Source organism: Athene cunicularia, assembly GCF_003259725.1.
Source record: "Athene cunicularia isolate RWA chromosome 1 unlocalized genomic scaffold, athCun1 chr1_part1, whole genome shotgun sequence".
NCBI classification, from domain to species: domain Eukaryota; kingdom Metazoa; phylum Chordata; class Aves; order Strigiformes; family Strigidae; genus Athene; species Athene cunicularia.
Window position 1 is genome coordinate 35,785,647 of NW_020799091.1, and position 19,683 is coordinate 35,805,329.

Consider the following 19,683-nt stretch of genomic DNA (forward strand, 5'->3'; position numbering starts at 1 on the left):
CACTACTTCAGATTACTGAGCAATTGCAATAAATCTAGAAATACGGACTGAAAAACTCCACAAAACTCACTCATAAAAAATGATGCATTTAGCTTCTCTACTTTTATGCTACATTTATATTGAGGAGTAACACTGTAAATCCAGTCAATTTAAGTGTAAAAAAACTCCTGGAAGGTCTGTCCCACAAGAAACAGGTCTGGAACTTGCAGAGAAAAGTCTGGGTTAATTAGCTGCAACCTTTGAGACATGCTGAAGTTCATGGGTTTTGACATATTTGGAGTACTGAAATACCAGAACTGCTTGTGTCAAAGGTGATTGTGCTTAATGATGTATCTAAACTAGTGGTGCTTCTGTGTCCTTGTCTCACTATTTTATCTGTTACACTTCATCATTAATGCTGATCTCTTTATGCTTATTTCCACAAGCAGTATTTTTATATCCTGTGAGTTGTTTAATACACTAAGTTCCCCAGTTGAGTAGAATGCTTGCTCGTTATGGAGCTGGCACTACACTGAGGACTCTTACTGAGACTTAAAGCTGGCTGCTCTGCACTCATGGTATGATCATTATGCTATCAGTTTCTAACCCTTACCTCTCACCTTCCCCCACATTGCTTACTAACCTTCTCCATGTTCAACTTGTTCTCTACCACAAGTAAAACATTTTAACTGGTCATTTGGTGTAATTTCACCTTAATTTAACCTGAGGGGATCACAGAACCAGTGATTTTTCTGGGCTTCCAGTCCAGGTCGTGACAAAAACCCAAGAAAGAATGGAATTCATTTTTTTCATAAAATATATAGAACAGGAAGGAGTTTTTTGCTTAGGATGAAAGCCTAACCTAAATGCTGCCTTATATCCTTCTGTTAGTGAAGGAAAATATGGTAGGGACATTGGAAACACATGCTGTGCTCTTCAATGCTTATCTTAACCATAACTAATGGATAATAAAAAAAAGATAAAGAGAAAAATACAAATAAATAAAATATCCAGGAAATGACTGGTTAGTACTTGCACACCAGGGCTTAATTCATATTGATGACTATTTTAAAGAAAAATACAAGAGATTTTTTTTCTGAAACTGTAGAAGAATTTATCTTACTTCTACCTAAATTGATGCATCAGCTCTTTAAATTTTTTTTTCCATGAGGGACCCAGGAAAGGGCAATGAGGGAGATGATCTGCAAAAATATGAAGTGAAATTAAAAGAGTAACTTTCCTCAGAAGTCACTATATTCATTTGAATCTTGTAGCAAAATATGAACCTCCCAAAGAAAAGAAAGAAAAAAAGCATAAAGTAGCAGTATTGGTCCTATGATCTACAGAACTGTGTCAAACACAGTATCTTTTCTTCCAGAGGAATTCAGGTAAGGTGCCTTGGGATTATATTTCTCCAAAGACAGATTAAAAAAACCCTGTCATTTTTTGTGTCATGTTTTCATGGGTTATTAAAAAAAGAAGGGTTGTATGAAAGTTAAAAGAAAGGTTGCAGGCATGTTTTCTTTTGATTTTATTAGCACATCATCCACATAAAAAATCCTGTACCTCACAAAGCAGGACAACAGATCAATCTAAATCTTAAACTGTATGTCCCAATCTAGGGATTAACTAAATAGTAATAACTGAGGCCATAAATCTTGCAACTTTACCTAAAAAGTTAGTTGAAGATCCAATGTAGTGGCTGGAAGTTAACGCTGTCAAACCCATTTCTCACTAAGACTTAAGTCAGACTCTCAGCCCATCGGGACTGTTCCACTACTCATAGATATTCAGAGCAAGCACCAACTGGGAAGGAGTATCAAAGCCAGTGAGTGACTTGTTTATTTCTAGTAAATTTATAAATATTCTCAAGCAAAGTAAAGAAACTGAATCCGAGTTTCTCATATCCTGACTAAATGATAATCTGGGCGCTGAGCAAAGGCAGTAACATCTGTCTCCTTCCGTCTCTATTGCTTTTCTTCCTTTCTCTGAGAAAAGCAAATATTTCATGCCAAATGGAAAGAAATTTCAGTTTTCAATACAACGCAGAAAAATGTACTTTTCTGGTAAAATTTATTTTTTCTCTTTGTGTTCCTACCAGAAAAGAACAATATGTATGCACAACTCTCCTCCAGAAATTTCTCTCAGGTAATATGTTCACAAACTCCTCACCGAGCAACCTATTCCATAGCTCTCCCCTTTTGCCAAATACATCTACAGTGGCAGAAGTACTTCTTCTTCATGGCAGTCACAGCCCGCTGTTCAATGACAGACTCACTTAAGGAAGAGCTACCATGTTTATCTTCAGCCTAAGATGATTTCTCCTAAATCTTTCTGGTTATCCAATTACAACTTTAACAACAATGCCTCCCCCCCGAAAAGCCAACCCAAACTGAAACATCAAAACTCTCGTTGCACAGGCAGTTTCAATCATTTTCCTGAAGTTGAAGAACTGAGTGAAAGGGTTGGATGTCATAAATAGATATATGTGCACAAATGCATAGACAGGAAAGAAAAACAGACACTCTGCCTTTTAAGCCAGTTTTTGTGGTACAGAGGTAATACAAATATCAGTCACTTGAAAATACAATAACCAGTTTTAACTGTGAACCAATTTTCACCTTTCAGAAGCAAACACCAATTATGTCCTTCTTTGATGAAACTTTTAAGGTTGAATGCAATTGGCTATTTTTAAAGGGTTCTTTCTAGTATGTAAAGACACATGGCTTAAAATACACATTTGAAACTACAGATAACGCTCACTTGTGCAAGAAGTAATATGTGACTGTGTTACTACTAAAGCTCATTTCTACACATTAACAAATCAGATTATTTGTTAATAAAACTTCATTTTTATATCATTTTCATGGAAGGCAATTAGAGTGTCTGTGCTACCAGTAATCATGTGCATTCCCACATAAATATGAAAAAACCCGAATAATTGCATCATCACTAGTTTCCCTGGAGTAGCATCAATGTCAGTTTGTTTTCCAAATCAGCCTTTGAAGCCATGCATATCACTTCACCAACCGGCAAAAAAAGAACACCCACAACTAGAAAGTTTTGTTAAACGTGCAAGTAGCTTTTGAAACACGGCAGCAGCCTTGGGCTGGGCCTCTCTGCATCCAGGCATGAAAGCATTTTGCCAGACAAGAGGTTTGGAGGGTGACTAACACCTGCCTGGCATTCACCGGCCCGGGCAGCGGCAATCGGTACTACTTGCCCTGCTGTCGCCATGGCAACATGGGTTGCCCGGACGACACGGGGGCATAACAGGGCTGATGATCCCGCAGCTCAGGCTAACAGAGTCATTCACCTGCACTTTGCATCTCTCCCCTTTATTTCATGCCTTAATTCCTAAGAATCTGATTTTCTTCATCCTTTTTTTTCCCCCCTCCCAGACCACAGGGTACATCCAGGTCAATTTTAATAACCAGAAACAGCTGAAATACCTTTCTTACTCTTTCCCTTACACAGCCATAAAAACATCTGGAATACAGCCAAACAAGAAAATTCAAGAAGTCTGTCCAAATATGCTAATTTTTTTCACAGGTGGTTTACATTCCTTTCATAACAACTGATGGGGAGAAGAAAAGATTTATTCCTAAATAACAGAGCTGCTATAGCAATGGAGTAAAGGCAGCTATAGGGGTGGGCAATAGTCTGCATGGTGAGCCAAGATAAGAGGAGACTGTCATTTAATTATCCCAAAGCACATGGAGTTGTTAATTTGAGCTGAATTTGAATTAACTGAAAATATTGTACCAGAAAATAAAACACGTAAATAAAGTGTTTCAGAACCACTCTTCAAACTTTTAACCCAAACAAAATAGAGAACTTCATGCTGCTTTTTTCTGTTGGGCCACACATTTAAATCAGGAAGTTGTTGTGAATTTGTAAACCTTTTAAAACATCTTAGGCTTACTACTTTTTTTGATAATGCTTATTAATTTATCAAATGCAAACTCCACTCTGAATAATGGCTATATATGGTCTGTCATGTGACTCATGTTAATGCAGCTGGGCCAACGAACTGGCTAGTAATTAAATACTTCTCACAAGAAACCAGTACATTTGTAAAATCTCCAAGAGTCAGTTTTGCTACAATGTCAGCTGCCACATTTTTTTACAGCTTCATATATGCAGGGAAAGAGTAAAAATGAAGATACTTTACTGATTTCTTTCTGCAAAATAAGTGCTTTCCTTCTTTTTTAACCTGTAGAGAATGGTGACTACCAGAGTAGATTAAAAAAAGTGACTATCAAAAGATAAAACACATTCTTATTTCTAGCACCACTGTTTCTGTGAAATAATTTATTTCCCAATTTCTTTTCATATTCAAAAGTAGCAAAGTAACAGGCACACACCAATCAGTATCTAAAAACAAACAAGCAAAAAACTATAAACACTTTTTCTTTAAACAAATAGCACCCTGCTTCAAGTTCTACTTACAATTATTTCTATTGCATTAGAAATCCAAATCTCAGGTCAACTCTGATTTTGATAAAGAAATATGAAAATTTTTATCATAAGTGCTGCTGATGGTACTTGGGTAATTTATATATTAACTTATTGCTGTTTTGGGAGATAATCTTATTAACTTGGTTTAAGATTTAATTCAGTTTGACAATTAACTGTCAACAATAATTGTTAGACCACTGTATTTCTTGTTTTCTTACACTGCTGAAAATCTAATTCATCAACAAGAAAGAATTAAGTAATATTAATTGGAAACCTAACTTTGAAATAAACAGTATCCCAGAAAAATCACTGCTTCTGTTTGATTGTTGCACTGTGATCCAGTGAGTTTCAAGGTTCACTCAATTTTTGGTTAATAATTAAGGGAATTTTATTTACAAAAATGTAAAATAAAAAATAGTACAGATACTTCCCATGAATACAAATTACAACAGAACACCTCTTGTGCACTGATCAGTAATAAGGTATTATATGCAGTCCAATCATAAATCCCAGTGGAAAGTTTAACTGATAGAAGTTCTGTTCTTAGGTTGACTTCATAAGCCTGGATTGATTTACTGAGTAAACTGAAAGATATTTCAACTTTCTTTGGGTGAACTTGTTCACTTCCACACACCACTTCTATACAAGTATAAGAACTACTATTAAATCCAACACTGCATTACACAGCTCATATACCTCAAAGATAAGAAACTCCTCAAAACTGATGGGTAAAACATCTGTCAAATTATGTTACTTTCATTAAAAGGAGGAAGGATTTCAACATGTACCAAAATGGCATAGGTTCAAAGCTCAACTTTAATTTCTTTGATACATCAAACAAGAACATGTTAAAAGGACTTGAAATACCAGTTATGATACTTTTAATATTATATGGTGTGAGAACCACCAAACTCTTTTTGTCCTGAAGATGTGCAACAGAAGTTGATACTAAAGAGAAGAACTGCACTTCAGTGGAACAAAACAACCCAAGGCCAATAGATTTTTAAAGTTTTTTCTAGTTCTTGCCAGTATACCTCCTGAAAATGTACCACTAGCTCCTAAATTTGAAAATCTTGACTAGGGCACTAATGCTCCAGTGTTTTCTGAATATAAAGCACCTTGAAGTGCACTTCTCCACTAGCATGCTCATCATATTCCAAGAAAATTTAATATGTTGTAAAATTTTACTGCCCTCATTTTGGTTTTTGAAGGTGGACATTTTGATGTAAAGGGAATTCCACATTAATAACTTTAAAAAAAATTAAGGCTGAAATCTGCAACTGAAGCCAAGAGCAGTGGAGTGTGTCCTTTACTAACATACACATTGGCAGCTTAGAAAGAGCTTTCCAATTTCTCATATTTTCCCATTGTTCTCTCTAACTTGTTCAGTTTAGCTTTGACAAAACCAGACCTTGGAAGATTAATTTTAGTCAAACTTTATTTCCATATAAAATACAGTTAATATTCTTATTTAAAAATATTCTTGACCAAATAAGTTTTCTTATCACTTGCAGAAATGTATTACTGCAAAGATTCAAATAACTTTCACTATGTCAATGCAGGCTAAGGGAATAAAGAATTGCAAACTAAAAGTAAGAAATAACTCCTGTTTGTTATTTTTCTTAAATGGGCTAAATTAAAGTCAGAGAAGTGCTAAGTTTATGAGAAAATACTCTGTAACTACTCAATATACTAGCATTGTAGAAGCACAGATGAAGAAAATCTTGTTAGATTGTATGGTGCAATACCAGAACTAGCAGTTCCTTAAGTCCATCTTACAGTAACTTCTGAGCAAATCCAGATTCTGGGTGACACAGAGTTTTGGATGGGAGATGTAAGTGTATGATTGAACCCCACCCTGCCATCTTTCCTCTAGATCTTTAAAAGGACACAAACTGTATAGCTATTTAATTTTAAAACATTTTATGAAGTTTGGACAGTACATTGTTATTGCTGACCTACCTCTCATTTAGCTTTCTCTTAAGTAGATAAAACATAACTTTTTAATGCACCCCTTTGTATTTTTAGTTATTAGAAAAATAACTTTCAAAAGCATACTGTATTTTGTGTTACTACAGCTTTTCCAGAAAAGATTAGCTGGACATCTCTTTGCAGCCTTTCTGGTTGCTTAGTTCCTTCAACATACACAATTTCACCAAAGCTTTATGACTAACGTGAGTGTAGAAGATTTCTATAATAAGTAATATTCTCATTTAGGCTACAGTGCATTTTATAGTTTATTAGTACAGGTCAAAAATGCCCTTTTTATTAGGCTAAATCTGCAGTTACACCCTGAAGTAGGAGAAAAATGTTTTATATACTACAGCTAAGTGGTACTGTTAAATGTGCTAATGTACTGTAGCACTGATAGATGAGTAAGAAAGATGGGCTTACAATAAGGAAGCGACAAGATGTGGTTGGGAACAAGAAAAACTATCATTAGTTCACTCATACAGCTTCAGAAATAACTTGAAAGGAAGAAAAAAAGATCCATGAAGGAATATCAGACCCACAACTAAGAAATTAGAATAGAGCTAGTAGTATCCTCAATTAAAGACACAGTCATTAACAGTTTACTTTTTAACTTTTACCAGCAAACTTTTTTTAATTGACTGTCATTGGAACATGGAAAAGGAAGAAAAGATTCCACTTCAGCATGCTTTGCTTTCAATCCCATAGGAAGCAACTATTTCAAGTAATATAATATCCAATCTTAGACTGTAAGATTCATATATTTTTGACCCCACTGAAACAAACCCAACATTTTATAATAGGAGATCTCACTACATAACAAGTTTTCAATAAAATGATCTCAGAGCAACTGCTGTTAGGTGGATAAACAGAGACTGGGTAAACTCAGCGGAGAGTAATTGGCTGTGTCCTGTTTTCAGTCAGCAGCTGGCAACAGAGAAAGAACAGACTTAAAGCACTGGGGTAAGCTTGGAGACTGATTAGTCAGGAAGCTATTGCTAAAGGCAGCAAGAGTAGGAGCTCTCTCACAGCAGTTTTCTCTGCCCTGTGAGACACAACTGGAAATCCCTTAATGCACTCTGCCCTTCATTTATTTTTGCTACTGGACATTTGAGAGCATTTAAGAACGTTATTTTTTTGAGTAGTTGCCTGATGATGGATCACACAGAATTAAAACGATTTTATTTTTCTTAGGGAAAGGGGAAGACTACCATCTACAGTACAATTATAAAAGTAGGGATTACCTGATAGAGAAGTACTTTTTATTCTCTGCTAAATAGCCAGAACAGAGTTTGCAACTACTTACACATAAATCCTGATTTACTCTTTATGCTGAAATTATGAACCTATCTTGCAATAACAGGAAGGCCACATAACTTAGAGCCACAGTACCGATTCATTCACTTTTAATCCAGCTAGTCTAATGAAACATTAGTACACTCAAAAATATTATCATTGTAGCTAGCAGCATAATATAAATTACACAAACACACTCTATAGTAAAGGGAAAGAGCTAAGTATCTACTAGAAGTTGGAAACACGACAGAGTTAGCTATCCAAATTTAATGTAAATTTTATATATATGCATTGGAAGAGAACTACTTTATTTTTTTCTCACCTCACAAGATTGCCTAGGACAGAATGTACTAACTTAAAGAGCAGTATTCAAGCTATGTTTTATCTTCATTATTGAATGTGCTGTTCCATGTTTTATTAACTTTATTATAGATAGAGAAATTAAACACAGAGCAACCTCTTCAGGTCTTTCAGACTCAAGCACTTTAATTTAAAGAGGCCTGATCTCACCACCTGTTAACAATTTATATAAGCTAACTCCTGTGTAAGACAGATATGTCCCTCTCTCTAGCCAGTATGAGAAGCCTAAACTCCCTAAAATGGGTATCTATATTTATGAGGTATTTAATCTCCAAGAAATTAAATACATACATTAATTTTGGGATATCAGTTAAAAATGCTTAATACCTCATATCCCGAAGTAAATAACATTATAAAGCACTTCACATGTTTAGTACTTTGATCCTACTGTTTTCACTGCAATTGTAAATGTTTGGTACATATGTAAAGCAGACCCTATAGATTTCAGCTTAAGAACCAAACAATGTAAACTAGGAAAAAACCCAAACAACACAAACTCAAAGTTAACAACCCTCCCTCCCTACTCCTGGAATGCTTTAGGACCAGAGGAAAGGATAGGGCATTCTACTAGCTTCTAGCATTTCTTCTGATGTAGTTCTCATTTAATCTTGCTTCATTTTTTAAATACTGAACAAAATTTAACAGTCTTCCCCAAGCTCTTCTATTGGCCTGTCCTGGTTCAGCTAGGATAGGGTTAAGTTTCTGCAGCAGAGAAGGGGGAAGGGATCTCGAGCTGGGTTATTCATACCATGCTGACCTCAGGTGGGAGCACGAGAACTTTTTCCTTTGTGGCTTTGGTGATGGGGAGCTCACAGCGGGCTTGTTCTGTAACCATTGTGGTATTTCTCCATATATCTTTTGTCTTGCTTACTGTTATTGCTGTTTATTGTTGTTATCATTGCCACTGTTGTTGTTCAGATTGTTTATCACACTGTTGTATTAAATTTCTTCTTATTTTAACCTGGGGTTTGTGCCTCACTTCCAACCTGACCGGCTGAGGGTGGAGGAGGAAAAACAGCAACGTGGTCTCCGGTCCCGGCAGGGCTTAAACCAACACATGGCCTAACTGCCTAATATGATATCATATTCATATGAGTTATCAGCAGGTTTGGATTCATTAGATTGACCCACCCAGTTCTTGAGCTAATGATGGCAGAGTGAAAGATTAGACAACATAAACTTTACTTCCTCGTACTTTCTCTTGGAAAAGATGGATCAAAGAAGATATAAATATTTTAGAATGCAGGAATAAAAAAATATATTAAGTCTTCCTTCTCTGGTAATGACAGCACCACCAGAGAAGGGAGAAGCACTCAGTGAAATAAGAATATATCCTCAGATAAATTTCCAAAGAGACAGTTCTTATGGGAAGAGAAAGCAGTTTTGGCAAGGAACTGAAGTATTTGCGGATAAAGCTCTACTTTTGAAACCAAGGAAATATTAAATAAAAATAAAAATCACCAAATGTAATTATGATTACAGTAAAAACCAAACAAAACCCCAACCTTATACAAAGCTATAAAAGCAATAAAAGCTTTTATGTATTAATAGAGTATATATTCTGATCCCTTCTCCAAAGGCTAGAGAAAACAATTGAAAGATCAATGTATCCTATCAGTCTCTACCTTAAAGTCTTGTTTTTCTGGATAACATATCTGTAGTGTCTCAGACCAGTAGAGGAAGGAACCCTGTGGAGACAGTACAGTTCTGCTCTGGTGCATCTTGTAAAGTTTCAAGGGCTATCTGTCTGGTGAATGACCTTTGCTTCATTTTCCATGAAATGCATTTTAAAATTAACATCCCTGAATATGTTAATGAAGATAAACAAGATCTTGCTAATTACATCATCCCATGAAGCACCTTATCCCTCCACATACATGGGATATGTAGATAGGTAGGTTGACCTAGGGGAGGGACCCAAGGAAAGTGGGTATAAATTGAGGGGGGGCGAGGAGTGAAAAGGAGCAAAAGAAGATGGATGCATCCTTGAACCCTCGTTGGCAGTACTGACACAGGAACCCAGATCGGTAATTTCTATTTCTACCTCTTCAGCTCTCTTCTTTTTTTTTTTTTTTTTCCTTTTTCCTTACTATCCTTAGGTAATGCAAGGCATACTATATCATTATGTAGTTAGTTAATTATCATGTATCCAAGTAGTACATTGTGAGAAATTACTAAATGCCTGGACTTTGAGACTTGTCTCACTGTCCACTCCTTTGGGGATTGATGAATCTAAGTCAACTGTCTCCCTCATATGAGTGGGACGTGACACAATTCTGATACTGACTTTTTCTGCTGTTAATAAAATCAGTTATTAAACTAAACGAATAGTAAAATTTAGGTGCCAAAGTCAACCTGGGTAATGAAAATTCTAATGCAGCTGCGTTTAACCCTGGTTCATCCAGATTCCATTATTCCCCCAGGGAAAGGATTTAAACCATGTTTTTCATATTGCTGGAAAGTTCCCTTCTGTTCATTAATCCCTCTGCTCACAGAGTTCCACTACAATAACAACTGTTACTGAGTCTAGCGGTTCAAATATTCATATTGAATGGAGAAGGCTCATTATGACTGGGTGAGGTGGCTGAGGAATGAGGCAGAGTTAGCTCAGTCGGTGGAGCAGGAGGCATTAAACATGGCATGGGGATGCTGCAAGGTACTAAATGCAGTAACAGGGTTATTTGACGGTCTGGTTCATTGGCTATTTTCACCTAAAAGCAAATCTCCCAGAGGCACACATTAAACCTCTCCATCCTTCTGCATCACCCACAAAGTGCACCCAGGTCCTTGGGCAAAAGTAATCCCATGCATGGGTTTACCTTTACTCAACGCAGGAGTAACCCAGATGGCCTTCCCCAACATATTCCTAATGCACACTATGGGGGCTCTATCCCCATCCACGGTATGTACGAGGTTTGACTGAGCAGGGCCAGCTTGCTTGGCACATCCTCTTGTATTGACTAACCTGGTGGCTTTTGCTAAATGCACTTCCCAGAGTTTGAAAGTTCCACCACCCATTGCTCTCAGTGTAGTTTTCAGCAATCTATTGTATCACTCAATTTTTCCAGAGACTGGTGCATGGTAGGGAATGTGATATATCCACTCAACACCATGTTCTTCGGCCCAGGCGTCTATGAGGTTGTTTTGGAAATGTGTCCCATTATCTGACTCAGTTCTTTCTGGCGTGCTATGCCACCATAAGACTTTCTTCTCAAGGCCTAAAACAGTGTTCTGGGCAATGGCATGGGACACGGCATGAGTTTCCAACCGACCAGTGACTGCTTCCACCACTGGAAGCACATAGTGTTTGCCTTGCTGAGTTCGTGGGAGCGTGATATCATCAATCTACCAGACCTCCCCATATTTATACTTTGACCATCGTCCTCCATACCAAATGGGCTTTAACCTTTTGGCTTGCTTGATCATAGCACACATCTCACATTCATGGATTACCTGTGCAATAACATCCATGGTTAAGTTCATCCCTCGGTCACAAGCCCATCTGTATATTGCATCTCTTCCCTGATGGCCTGAGGAGTCACGGGCCCAGCGAGCCAGAAATTTTTCACCCTTATGTTGCCAGTCCAGATCTACTTAAGCCACCTTAATCTTAGCAGCCTGATCCGCCTTTTGTTTGTTCTGATGTTCTTCAGTGACCCGGCTCTTGGATACATGAGTGTCTACATGGTGTACTTTCACAGCCAGATTCTCTACCCGAGCAGCATTATTTTGCCATAATTCAGCAGACCAGACGGATTTGCCTCTGCGCTGCCAGTTGCTCCATTTCCACTGCTATAACCACCCTCACAGCGCATTTGTCACCATCCATGAGTCAGTACAGAGGTAGAGCACCGGCCACTTTTCTTGCTCAGCGATATCCAAGGCCAGTTGGATAGCTTTCACCTCTGTGAACCGACTCGATTCATCTTCTCCTTCAGCAGCTTCAGAGACCTCTCCTGTGGGGCTCCACACAGCTGCCTTCCACCTTCAATGTTTTCCCACAATGTGACAGGACCCGTCAGTAAACAGGGCATATCGCTTCTCATTATCCGGTAGCTCAGTAATGGTGCGGCCTCTTCAGCACGTGCTACCTCTTCCTCTGGCGCCATGCCAAAATCTTTGCCTTCTGGCCAATTTGTGATCACTTCCAATATTCCTGGACAGCTGAGGCTCCGTATTCGAGCCCATTGTGTTAATAATGTGATCCATTTACTCCACATGGCACCAGCTGCATGGTGTGTAGAGGGGACACTCCCTTTGAACATCCAGCCCAGCACTGGCAGTCGGGGAGCCAGGAGGAGCTGTGCTTCAGTCCTGATCACCTCTGAAGCAGCTCAGACCCCTTCATATGCTGCCAATATCTCTTTTTCAGGTGGAGTGCAGCAGTCCTTGGATCCTCTGTATCCCCAACTCCAAAACTCCAGGGGTCGACCCCGAGTCTCCCCTGGTGCTCTCTGCCAGAGACTCCAGGTATGGCCATTCTTCCCGGCTGCAGTGTAGGGCACATTTTTAACATCTTGCCCTATCTGAACTGGCCCAAGGGCTACTGCATGGATTATTTCCTGCTTAATTTGTTCAAAAGCTTGTCTCTGCTCCAGGCCCCATATAAAATTATTCTTTTCCCAAGTCACTTGATAGACAGGGCTTACAATCTGACTGTAATTTGGAATGTGCGGTCTCCAGAAACCCACAACACCCAAAAAAGCTTGCAATTCCTTTCTGTTAGTTGGTAGGGAAATAGCTGTTATTTTATTAATCACCTCCGTTGGAATCTGACGATGTCCATCTTGCCATTTTACTCCTAAAAACTGAATCTCTTGTGCAGGTCCCTTGACTTTACTGTGCTTTATGGAAAAAACAGCTCTCAGAAGGATTTGGATTATTTTTTCACCTTTCTCAATAACCTCTTCTGCTGTATTACCCTATATAATGATGTCATCAATGTACTGTAAATGCTCTGGGGCTTCACCTTGTTCCAGTGCAGCATGGATCAGTCCATGGCAAATGGTGGGGCAAATCAGGGCAGCTAATTCCAGGTGCATTGGACACCCCTCTAGGTAAAAGCAAACTGTGGCCTGCATTCTGTTGCCAGAGGGATGGAAAAATAATGCATTGGTAACATCAGTCGTGGCATACCACTTGACCTTCAATTCTAGTTCATATTGCAGTTCCAACATGTCTGGCATGGCAGCACTCAGCGGTGGCGTGACTTCATTCAGGCCACGATAGTCCACTGTCAATCTCCACTCTCCATTAGACTTTCACACTGGCCATATGGGGCTGTTAAAGGGGGAACGCGTCTTGCTGATGACTCCTTGGCTCTCTAGCTGACAAATCAATTTATGGATAGGTATTACAGCATCTCAATTGGGGCAGTATGGCTGTCGGTGCATGGTTGTAGTGGCAATTGGCACCCGTTGTTCTTCAACGCTCAGCAATTCCACAACAGAAGGATCTTCTGATAGACCAAGCAACACAGACAGCTGTTTAATTCCTTCCCTTTCCAAGGCAACTATACCAAAAGCCCACCAATGATACACTTTTGGATCCTTAAAATACCTTCTTCTGAGATAATCTATGCCAAGAATGCATGGAGAGTCTGGACCTGTCACAATGGGGTGTTTTTCCCACTCTTTTCCACTTAGGCTCACCTCGGCCTCCAATACAGTCAGCTTTTGAGACCCCCCTGTCACTCCTGAAATACACGTTCTGCTCCTTTAAAATTTGATGGCATTACGGTGCATTGAGCACCAGTGTCCACTAGAGCCTCATACTGCTGGGGGTCAGAAGTGCCAGGCTATTGAATCCACACAGTCCAGTAAACTCGGTTGTCCCTCTCCTCCGCCTGGCTGGAGGCAGAGCCCCTCTGATGTTGGTCATAATACTCGCTAATGTGATGTGCAGGGGTTTCTTGATTACTGGAAATCAGAGCAGCATTTCTCCTGAAAGGACAATGTTCTGTACTTGTTCTTCCTTCCAGCTCATATACCCGCTTTTCTAGGAGGTAGGTAGGTAGGTAGGTTTTCCATCCCATTTCTTCATGTCTTCTCCATGGTCACACAGGCAATGCCACAGCTTCCCCCATGGTGTGTACTGGTTTTCTCGAATAGAGAAACGATTGCTCCTAATAGCCGAGATTCTGGTCCGTGCAGGTGGGGAGTAATACATGTTCTCCCTAAGTTGCTGGACATCTTGAGATAATTGCTTCACAGCCCCAGTAACGTGGGAAAAGACACTTTCTTCATATTGTTATAGACGGCAATCCAGTTCATTCACTGTTGGTCCCTCTTTGTCTCTCCAATCCATTAGTGCTAATGCATTGGTGTATGATGATAGTGTGCTCCATACAAATTTCCTCCACATGGGCTGGGTGCATTGGACATCACCTGGATTTGTGGGTAGCTGTGCATTATCTGGGTCATAGTAAACCATCTCCCGCACAGCTAGCTCGCTCAAGTACTGAATGCCTCTTTCCATAGTGGTCCACTTAATTGGTCGACATGTCAAGTCGTCCTTGAAGGGATACCTCTCCCTCACACTTGACAGAAGTTGCTTCCAGAGACTAAGATTTTGTCTCCCCTTTCCAATGGCTTTGTCACTGCCCCCTTCCTTAAGACAGGGATCCCAGCTGCCTCGCCTCCCTGCCCTCTAGTTCCATGCCACTGGCCCCGCTATCCCAGCACTGCAGCAGCCAGGTAACAAGTTGCTCACATGGCTGATGGCTGTAAACTTTCCTTATGTATCGCAACTCACTCAAGGGCAAGGATTGGGTGACTATCACTGTCTCTGCCTCCTCCTGTTCTTGTGATGGGCCTGGTTCATCATCACCCTGTACACTGCGAGGGGATTTTTTTGTGTATTTCAGGCAACTGACACTGTCACGAGTTGGTCCTCTGGTTCAGCTGCAGCGCCCGTCTTCAGGCTTGTAGTGGCTGCAGTCCCTGTTGCTTTGGTTACTCTTAGATAGTAGCTTAGCCATGAACAAAACCTGAACCACATTCAGGAAAATACTAACTCCTAACAGCAGGGTAACCATATTTAGATCAACATTCCACATATATTTGAACCCCCCAAATTTCTCAAACACAGTTGTAAATAGCCCCAGGACTGATGACCACATGCTAGCACAGATCGGCATCACATAGTTAACCCAACTCTCACGGAAGGTGAGCAACAGCATGGGAAACATATATTGTGTATGAGATGATAAGATCTTACAGAGACAAGCAATTCACATTTTACCCATTTTTTGTTACCTCAAACAAAAAGAAAAGCCTCCGTGCCCCACAGTGGCGCCAAAAGACGCGGAGGTTTGAACTCAGGCGGCAGCCAGGCAGCACGTGGCCGGCCCTTCACCTCCCCCTCCCCCATCTGGTAAGATAGGGGAGGGACAAAGAAAGAGAATTTGTGGGTTGAATAAAAAGAAAGAATTTACTAAATACAACAAGAGAACAAGAGTAACAATAGTGAGTTCAAAAAGGAAACGGATAAACCCCAACAGTGGCTTACAGAACGTGGCGACCGCCCCCCCCCTCCAGCAACAACACCGCCCAACAAGACAGCCATGGAGCCCCCTGAGAAAAACTGAGAGAGAGCGCCCCCATGCACCTGGGCATGACATCACATGGTATGAAATACTCCAATGAATATTAACTCCATCCTCGTCAAAACCAGGACAAATATTAATACAATCTTCCAATTTTCCTAGTATGACAATTTATCTTTGGTGAAGCAGAAATTCATCTCATATTTTAAATAAAACAGAAAGTCAGTAAATGGAGCAAAATGGGAGGCATATCTTGTTTTCAGATTGTTTAAAATGGTTTCCTTTTTTCTGTTTATGAAAAGTGATTACCAGAAAATGCTGTCTTTCTACCCTGTATAGGTTCCCAAGTGGAAGGGAAGAACCCAAGCGACAAAGTGATTCTAGATATAAAAATATATAAACTATTATATTATTTAAGTCAGATTTTAGAAATAAAAAAGAAACCTATGAAAAGATTTGTTCATTATAGCAGTGCATCCTACTTTTCTGTGGTTCAAGCCTTGTTAAAATTCTTGGACATAGCTCCTTGAAACTGCACAGCTTGATTAGGTGGTGTACACACATACACAAATTTGTTATGAAACCATCAAAATGGGTTGTGATAGCCAAATTTGTCCCTGGCCTAAGAGTTATCCTTCTTCAAGTAGACAAAGTAGTCTGTCCAGAGCTAATTCAAGTATCTGTATGTGCACTGTACTGTAATGTACCATTGTATAGTCATCTCTTTTCAAATCCAAAGAAACAGGCTTAAAGCCTTAGAAAACAGATAAAAAGAAAAAAATCTGGAATAATTATTTGCCCATGCTGAAAATCTGCTGAGATTTTATTCCATTTCCCTGTTTATGTCACTAAGTATTCTTGATGCTATCTTTTCAATTTCTTAGTTTATCATTTTGCTATGCCACAAGGAGAGAGAAAATCAAGCACTGCAAGTTTGAATACAATGTAGAATAAATTCACTCTTAGTTTTCTAAACCTCAGGTTTTAGATTTTTGAAAACCTAAGGCAAATATGGTCAAACTTGTAGGGTCAGATAACAGATTCTTCTATATGGAGTTAGATAAAGATCATGAGACAATAAAGCATGAGAAAATAATTTTCCCCCAGTAAAATCAAAAAACCTTACCATTACAAAATAATCTTCTTCTGACGATATCATGACAAAGTATTGCAACACACCTACTAATAAGGCATTTTTATAGCCTTTCAAAGAAAAAAAAGAGTATATATTAGCAATCCTAATTTTTGCAAATCTTTAGGAAGTAAAACCTGCCAGGAAATTGCATTGGCTTCAAGTAATTTTTCTGTTTGGTTAAACTGATACTGCTTAGAGTTTTTTTAAAAAGAAAAACATTACCATGCCAAGAACAAGGGTCAAACTACTTTAAAGTGTATGCTGAAAGTGAATAGATTCTTATTAGCCCAATATCCTTCAAAATACATATATTATTTCCTGACAAAATACATATATCCTTTCCTGAAATTACTTAAACTATAGCTTTTCATCTTTGATTTGTAAAGTTCATCAACATAAGAAAAGAGGACGTACAATCCAACTACCTCGCCCTACTCTAGATCATTCAGGGTAAGTCTGGCTATCATCTTTCCTTCTGCCATTCATGTGAAAGCTGCATTTGCCCCCTATATCTCCTTCCTTTACCACTCATGATACTGAAGTTTGACCCCAAGAAAAAGTCTCTTGAGGCTTCTGATTATTTTGCTGTGTGATTGATGTAGATTTTGCCTCAGGCATGTATAACGGAAATACACAAGACATCTATTTTTGGAATAAAACAAAGATGATACTGCATTTATCAAGCAACTTACAGACACAACCACCAGTTCTGGTTCAAATGAAATGCTAATTTCCATTTATAGTATTCCAAAACTTGAAAGCAAAGCTTCCAAGTGTTCGTGCCTCAACAAAGGGAAGAAGATGCAGGATACGTTTGTTTTTCCTGCACCTCTTTAGTGTCTTTTACTTGTACCTTTGCAGAGGATTGGCTTATAATGAAAAAAAAAAAATCAGGCAGAAACATAACTCCAGTATTTCTTTTACACTGTACATTTTTGCTCTGTTGTGACAACTACTTACATGGCAAAGAAAGATAAATTAAGAAGTGTGTTTAAAGAATTTAATGAGTAATATTTTGTGCCTTCTCTGCATTTTTTGAATTACTGACTAAACAATTTTGCATTAACCAGACATTGCTTGAGTCACAAACCAGACTTGGGTCAGGGCTGATACAACTGTTTTTTTCCATCTCAGCTTTTGTCCCTAGTGGAGTATTTTAACCAGAGAAAACTTATTTCTGAAGTCTAGCTGACAAAGTTTACCTACATTTCCCTTTTTTTTTTTTTTTTTTTTTTTTTTTTTTTTTTTTAAACGAAAGATAACCCCTTTAAGAAGTTAGAGAGATATATAACAATATAAAGAACATAAGGCTGTTGTTCAGTTGATAGATATATTCTATTTGGATTAGAGTTCTTAAAGCCTTTGAAGAAAGAGCCAGGAGTTTAGATACTACTTGTTCTTAACATTCAGAAAACAGGAGTGAAAGAGTCTAGTAAATTTATACCTAAAATCTTGTTTAACAAATATGGAAGAGACTTGAAAAGTACTCTGAGAAGTGACAGAACCTCTTTGCTATACAGATCAAGTCAGTAATTGTCTTCGAATGGAAAGTTCTGCATGACTAAACAATGAAAAGACAAATATGGGTAAATTGTTGGTAATTTACAGCTCCCTTCGCAGATTTAAGATTGTCCACTGATGCATGTTCAGAAGACTGTTTTGAATATATAACACACCTGCTGTAGCTTTTGGAAATCTGGTTACCTAGCTAGAGGATTATGAAGCTGACATTTACTGTATGCACAATTATGGAATATACAGTGTCACTGCTTTCAAATGTCACCTCTTTGCCACAGTTCTTATCTTGCAGAAAATGTCCTTGCCTCCCTTGAGAGAAGCAGTCTTATTCAACTAGTACCAATGAACACTGGCAAGATATTTACAAAAGCAATTAGCTCTTCTGAGTGCCTAATTTGACATCTTCAAAGGGTCTCACTTTAGGAATTAAGTTGTCAGACCTGTGGAGAATAAGCCCCATTATAAGGTCCACCTTGTCTCAAGGTGGCACCTAAAAATGTTACTCTTAAAAAGCTTTGGCTCTCTTTCTTGTCTATATTATCTTCACATATAATTCTTTATGATGACACAGAATGGAGGATAAACATGACATCTTACCCATGGGAGTTGATAAGGGCAATCTCACAAGAGTTTATAAGACGAGTAATAAAATAGACAGACTCCTTTTCTAAATACAACTAGTGCTAAGATTGACAGTCTGTGTTTGGCTTATACTAAGGGCAATTAATAATTTCTTTTTTTCTGTCTATACCAATATTTTCACAGTACTAATAGGCATTTACTATAAATTGGAGGTACCCTTTTCCATTCTTAACAGAGCTTGCCTTCATTTTGCAGCATTTGGCATTTTAAATTAAATACATAATTAAATAAACTAGTGGTTTATACCTCTCTTTATGTCAGGTTTTATTATAAAGGTTGATTCTATTAACTGTGTTGGAGGCTTTGAAAAAAAAAAAAATCACAATTCGTCATTTTTCATCCAAAACTTTTCTTCCTGGCTGTCATCCCTTCTGACTTGAATATTTTCTCCACTCCAACATTAAATTATGAGAGAGGAAGATCACTAGAAAAAGATCCTAAAAACTTCACATCAAAATTAATCTTACTCCTAGATATTTTGGAATGTGAATTCTTCAGGGAAATCTTTGTGAGAGATTGTATGTGTATGCAGCTACGGCAATGCAGAAATAGTTTTAAACAAACAAATAAAAATGAGCAAATTCTCTTTCTTTGTCTGGATATTTTTTTTTTTCCACACATGCAAAATTGACTCTTATGGTCACAGTTTCTTTGAACTCTGTTGTCTGCTCTACGAAAAAACTCCTTATTATAAACAGTGCAGATGGTTTCAGGGGAATTATTTCTGTTAGAATAAGCAGCAATTTTATTTGACCTATGAAGTCAACACTGAAGT

The 19,683-nt window shown here is 38.4% G+C and overlaps 1 protein-coding gene across 10 annotated transcripts in view; it reads right to left on the reverse strand.

The window, feature by feature from the left end:
- DIAPH3 (diaphanous related formin 3) overlaps positions 1–19,683 on the reverse strand; it is a 240,273-nt gene that overhangs the window by 42,670 nt on the left and 177,920 nt on the right. Inside the window, exons 28-29 of one of the 10 annotated variants that reach the window (XM_026851929.1) lie at positions 13,315–13,325; positions 6,556–6,567 (exon numbers count right to left, since the gene is read on the reverse strand). The exons of the other annotated variants lie outside the window; for them this stretch is intronic. Coding sequence (XP_026707730.1) covers positions 13,321–13,325 — 5 coding nt within the window. The 3' untranslated portion in view covers positions 6,556–6,567; positions 13,315–13,320. Of the gene's footprint in view, positions 1–6,555; positions 6,568–13,314; positions 13,326–19,683 lie in introns of those variants that run through there. 10 annotated transcript variants of the gene reach the window in all.